Source organism: Carassius auratus, unplaced genomic scaffold, assembly GCF_003368295.1.
Source record: "Carassius auratus strain Wakin unplaced genomic scaffold, ASM336829v1 scaf_tig00217448, whole genome shotgun sequence".
Taxonomy (NCBI): Eukaryota; Metazoa; Chordata; class Actinopteri; order Cypriniformes; family Cyprinidae; genus Carassius; species Carassius auratus.
Genome location: NW_020529076.1, coordinates 9,987 through 16,528, shown reverse-complemented (window position 1 = coordinate 16,528; position 6,542 = coordinate 9,987). Strand labels below are relative to the sequence as shown.

Sequence of the window (6,542 nt, the reverse complement as noted above, 5' to 3'; positions counted from 1 at the left end):
CACTTGTTTATTTTGTTATAAGTGTCTTGTCACTTGTCATCCTGTCTGTGCACTGGAAGCTTCTGTCACCAAGACAAATTCCCGAGAAAAGCTCTTTCTGATTCTTATTCTGAAATTGAGCTGAATGCCACACAACCCTTTCGACTTAAAACCCTTATTTATTTGATCATTATTTTAACATCTGCTTCAAAATGTCTTACAAACTTACCAAGCAGAATGATGTCCAAATAAAACAAGCCAGTGGTAATGCATATAGTTGTAACCTGCAGACTGATAATACATGTACATTTTCAATTTCCAACTCCTTCAAAATATGAAAACATAGACCCATATATAAAAAAAACAATGTAATTATGTTCATAAACACTTGATTACCTGGTGCATTTGATTTCTTCTTGGATTGCATGACCTTGACTAAGTCTCTTGTTCTCTATTTTACGTCAGATTGTGAGTGAAGAAAATGGCCGTTCGGATTTGAAAATGAGGCGTTACCAGTATATGACATGTACTGTATTTGAATGAACACGGCTGTCCTCAGTAATAGAACTTTAGCTTGGCTTTGTTTGATTTCTACATTAAATAAATGTAGATGAGTGAAGATATTCTTGCTCACCGAAATAAAACAGCCGTTTTCCATTTGGCAAAAAAACCCCAAAAAACAAAACCAGGAGCACAAAAACAAGAGTGTAAAAGGGGTGTAAACATAATTACTTTAGTATTGCAATAAAATCATACCACAAAGGGCACTGATAAAAATGTGTGGTGGAATATGGCACCAACGAAGGACTAGAACCGTGAACTCATGCATACTGCTGGGGCAGTATCATATCAAAAGACATACCTTTGCATTTTATTTCCCTTTAAAAGGGGCATGTTACATTTACATTTAGTCATTTAGCAGACGCTTTTATCCAAAGCGTCTTACAAAGAAGGACAATGGAAGCAATCAAAATCGACAAAAGAGCAATGATATAGAATTGCTATAACAAGTCTCAGGTCCATATTAGTACCTAAAGTGTATATATTAACAACTAAATGGTACAAATGGTAAAATATATTCACAAGTACATGAAAACAGATCATAACACATACAATGACAATGACAATAAAGATTATTCTTTTTACACACACACACACACACAACCAGAGGTGGAGAGTCCAGGGGTCAGAAAGTAAAAGTCCTGCCACATTTTTGCTCCACCCATGAACTCAGCAGCTGATTTCACCAGAGGAGGAAACAAGTCATTCCTTCCAAGTCACAAACTAGTCTCAACTCAAATCCCAAGTCCTCAAAGAGTTAAAGTCAATGAGATAATTAAGAGACTAATTAAATGATGATTGTGCATTGGTGATGAACACCTGCTGTTATTGTGCGGTACAGAGGATCAGATGCTGATGTTTTATTGGTTAAAATTATGCCACCATCATGGAGATCAGTGTTTGCTTCAGTTGGGCTCTTGACCTTTGGTTTCTTATGTTAGATATTTCTCTGTAAAAGTACATGTGCTGTTATAAAACCGTTACTAGCTGGTTTTACATGATGAAGTAATTATTAGGCATCAGTAGGGATGGCTGACGCGAAACTAAAGTTTCGACACAGTGTCGAGATCCCGAAGCGTAGATGTTTCGAAAAACTGCTCCGAACTGTGATTCAAAACACCCATGTCACGTGACTATGGCTAAACGAAGCTTCTGCGCATTTCATAAGTGTCTCGACCGACAGGTGGCACGCTTGCCGAGTCTGCGTTTGATTGACAGGGGCGGGAACAAACCACACAATCGCACATCTGTCTCAACTGCCACAAAGTTTAAAAGAGGAGTTAATGCACCTTCACCTCGTGGGTTTTTGTGAGAGGAGAAAGATTTTGAGATAGCGTTTACGATTTATTGACATTTATAGTGCGATTTAGTTAGTTATATTTAGGTTACATTTAAGTTAAATATATTTACTGATAAACTAAAGACAGTGACAGATAGTTAGGATAGATATAGTGACACATTTATATAGGCTAAGTTAGATATTGACAGATAGCACAGTAGTTAGAGATATAGAATTTAGATAGATTCATATATATATAGATAGATAGATTCATAGATATATAAATTTATATATAGATTCATATATTAATATATATATATATAGAGAGAGAGAGAGAGAGATTCATATATATATATATATACTTTCATAAATATATAGATTCATAGATAGATAGATATATATAGACATTAATAGAATAGATAGAAATGGAGGCTCCACAGAAGAGATGCCGTAAATCTGTGGTGTGGGAGCATTTCCATTTGGAAACCCCAAATAAAGTCAGATGTATGTATTGTGATAGGCAGCTAGCCTACTTCAACAATACATCATCCATGATGCGCCATTTGAGGAGCACTCATCCTGCCATTTTGCAGTGTGCAGAGGATGGTAACATTCCCCCTGTACCTAGGCCTGCTACTGACACTGCTGGGCCATCTAAACAAGGTATACATTGTTTGATATAATATGTACTTCATGTAACACTGTTTAGAAAGTCCATAGTTTTAAATAGACTTAGGCTTGTGTCCACCAGCCTTACAACGTAACGTCAATCTTTTCCAAAACTCCCAATCATGTTGAAAACAGCTTCACTCTGAATATGTAAATGTAACATCTCACAAACTTAGTCACTGTATTACATAGATATTTTTATAGGCTTGAAGACAACATTTTGGTTTTCCTAATTGTTGTAATTTTATATTGTATTTGATCTGTCTTTGCACACTGAGCATAAACTTTTCCAAACTTGAAAAAGCTTTTATTTTTTTTGAAATTTAGTTTTGTGAAAGTACTTTTAATCTTTTATCTTTATTTTCTTTTAAAAGGCAGACAGAGGGAATTGGATGAGGCTCTTGTAGACATGGTGGTAAAGGGTTTGCAGCCCTTCACTATCGTGGAGGATGAGGGTTTCATGGCTTTTGTGAACAAACTTGATCCAAGCTATGTCCTCCCATCCCGGAAGGCACTTAAAACGATGGTAACCGAAAGGTACAACATTTCTAAGGAGAAGACAATGGAGGACCTAAAAAAGGCAGATTTTGTTAGCCTTACAGCTGACATGTGGTCCTCCATTAATATGGACGGATACCTTGGTGTTACTTGCCACTACATAACACCAGAGGCAAAGCTGGCAACTGTTGTACTGGGTGTAAGGAGGTTTTACCAAACACACACAGCCCAGCATCTCATGGAGGCTAAAGCTTTGCTAATGGCCGAGTGGGGAATAACCACCAAAGTTCAGTGTATGGTGACTGATAACCCAGGTGAAAAATAATTCTATTAAAAATATACTTTAATAAAGTGTACTAAGTATATTTTCTACATTTTGTACTATTTTCGTCAAATCCAAGTATAGTTAAGTGTATTCAATTATGCATTAACTTCAACTTAACATCTATTTGATTACACTTCTAGTGTAAATAGTATACTAAAATGGAACAACTTTTTTTAAACTTTAAGTGCACTGAAATACACTAATGGAAATCAAGATTCATGAGCAATTAAGCACACTAACAGTACAATTGCATTGTATTGACATTCTAATGGAAATACATTTAAAAAGGCATTGCAGTGCAAATTATAGTTGTGTTTAAGTACATTTTGTGCATATTGCTATCATACTTATAATTACCATAAACTGTTAATTTAGTATGCCTCTGTAACATTTCAAGTGATCTACAAATGTACTTCCTAACTATATTTAGTGATTTTAAAGTGTCCCACTATGACAATAATAATGTTTTTAAAGTGAAGTTCAATTACAACCTAAACATCATAGACACGTACTTTCAGTACAATGTTATTATAGTTTAAGGTGAAACAAATAGAAAGTACATTTCATTTGTAATTTTATCCCCATTTTGTTATACTTAAGCATGAATGTTGGTATTACACTACAAGTGTATTATATTACAATTCAGTTCAAGTACATTAAATCAACAGACTACAAATTGAATTTAAGAAAAGGATCTTTATTATTAACACACAAAAGCAGATATTGGCAAAAGGAGGAACCTTGAACAGTCGACTTTCTCTGAAATGCCGGGAACAGAACAATGGCAAAACAACTTCCTACATATGCATAACTAGCTCTCACTTGAGTTACTAGAGGCCTTGTAGCTCTCATTGTTGCACTTCCTCCGTAGAAGGGCCCGGATCTCTGCCACCTCGGTGTTGGGGAATCGCTCCCTCACTGCATCTGTGAAAACCGGAAAGAGACATGGGGATGAATTAAAACAGGATAGACAATGTATAACATTGAAATACAATCATTGATGACAATGGATTTGGATTCATAACTATGACATTACTGTACCTATGATTGCGTTCGTTTTTTCGGGCTCAAGCTGCTCCTTCAGCTCGCCTTTTTTTCCTTTCCCTGTGAGGGTTGCCTTGGCCAAAGTTTCCCTGCCAAATACCAATGTGGCCAGTTCTTGTGTGAAGAGGGACATCCTCCTCCCACTTAGCCTCTGATAGAGGCGTTTTGGGACTTGCACTGATGAGTTGCCCAATGACACCTGTGAAAACACACAAGCAGATTAACACAATAGGTAAATTACAAACACTTGTGTTTTAACACAAACAGTAACTCGAGCGATCTTGTAAGATTTTTTTGTGTATGCTTTTTGCACCCAATCATAACAAAGACAAAACAAGGATTGGTATAAGGTCCTTCAGTCATACCATGTCTTCTTCAATGCCAGTGTGACTGCCAGTGTGCGGTGATTGGCTTTGGCTGGAAATCATGGAAGACATAGGTGAATCTTCCATTTTGTTTAGGACTGTTTTGAGAGAAGACACCAGTCCTGGCAGCTCTAAAATAAAGATATAGTATAAAAAGGGTCAGTATCACATTATGACACAAAGAATAAGTATCACATTGTGACACAAAATAGCACCTATATAAATGTCATTTTACAACAGCTACATCTGGTTTAACTTTTATTTACTTCTGATTGGATGAGGATCCTTACTCATACTTTTCACAGCTAGCATGCATGTTTGACATGAATGTTCCACTCACTCAAAGCCACAGGGCAGTAAATCCATTATTGAGTGTGAAGATGGAGTAGGGCGAATGTTCAGTTTAGCTTGTGTAGTATAGAGAAGCACAGGGTTCCCAAGTTAAGTCAAATGTAAAATTGCATGACTTTCCCAGAAAAACAAATTAAACTTTGATGACCAACTATGAATGGTGCAATAAACTAACTGACCAACGATTTCAAAGCACCCTCATAGCATTCAAGCATCTTTTACTTTTTAGAGTGAATAAATGGTGATTGAAATTTGAATTGAAGTTGGGTTAACCACAACTGCTGAGGCAAGCAGTAAAGATATTAACCAGATATACACCAATTTTGCGTGGAAATTTATTTGTATTTAATGTATTTTGGCAAGACAATTTTAAACTGCTTAAAGAAAATCCCCTGATATTCCATGACTTTGCCCCCAAAATTATCCTGATATAACTTTTTCTGAAAATCCATGATATTCCAAATATTCCATGACCTGTGGGAACCCTGCAAGCAACTGCTGCAAATTCTTATGTTAATAAGACCATATAGCCAGTCTTTCTGGACCCTTCTCTTGACTGATATGCTGCATTGCTTGGCAACAGAGAAGATTGGAAGATTGGAGGCGATGCACTGAAAAATAATCGCAAAATTAATTGTAAAAAAAAAAAATGTGTTTATCCCAGCCCTAATCAGTACCAACCCACTGTCACTTTTACCATATTGCTTAATCAGTGAAATTCAAACAAGTATTAACAGTAGTCAATGACGGCAAAAATGGCAGAGTTAAGTGGATTTTCAAATTTGTAATCTGGGAAGTCAGGTCTGTATTCCAAGACATAACACGTAACATGCATGTTCTTCAAATTAAAGGGTTAGTTCACCCAAATAGCAAAATTGTCATTAATAACTCACCCTCATATTGTTCCAAACCCGTGAGACCTCCGTTTATCTTCAGAACACAGTTTAAGATATTTTAGATTTAGTCCGAGAGCTCTAAGTCCCTCCATTGAAACTGTGTGTACGGTCTACTGTCCATGTCCAGAAAGGTAAGAAAAACATCATCAGATGTCCATGTGACATCAGAGGGACGGTTAGAATTTGTTGAAGCATCGAAAATACATTTGGTCCAATAATAGCAAAAACTACTTTATTCAGCATTGTCTTCTCTTCCGTGTCTGTTGTGAGAGAGTTCAAAACAAAGCAGTTTGTGATATCCGGTTCGCGAATGAATCTTTTTGAACCAGTTCACCAAATCAAACTGAATCGTTTTAAACGGTTCGCGTCTCCAATACGCATTAATCCACAAATTACTTAAGCTGTTAACTTTTGTAATGTGACTGAGACTCCCTCTGAGTTAAAACAAACCAATATCCCGGAGTAATTCATGTACTCAAACAGTACACTGACTGAACTGCTGTGAAGAGAGAACTGAAGTTGAACACCGAGCCGAGCCAGATAACGAACGAACGATTGACTCGTTCTCGAGTCAA

At 36.5% G+C, this 6,542-nt stretch overlaps 1 protein-coding gene across 1 annotated transcript; it reads left to right on the top strand.

The window, feature by feature from the left end:
• Positions 1-2,191: 2,191 nt before the first annotated feature.
• On the top strand, positions 2,192-3,311 carry LOC113101013 (zinc finger BED domain-containing protein DAYSLEEPER-like). The gene is made up of 2 exons (XM_026265505.1): positions 2,192-2,482; positions 2,863-3,311. The coding sequence occupies exons 1-2, from the start codon at positions 2,245-2,247 to the stop codon at positions 3,309-3,311; spliced, it is 687 nt and encodes a 228-aa protein (XP_026121290.1). The 5' UTR covers positions 2,192-2,244.
• The last annotated feature ends 3,231 nt before the right edge of the window (positions 3,312-6,542 follow it).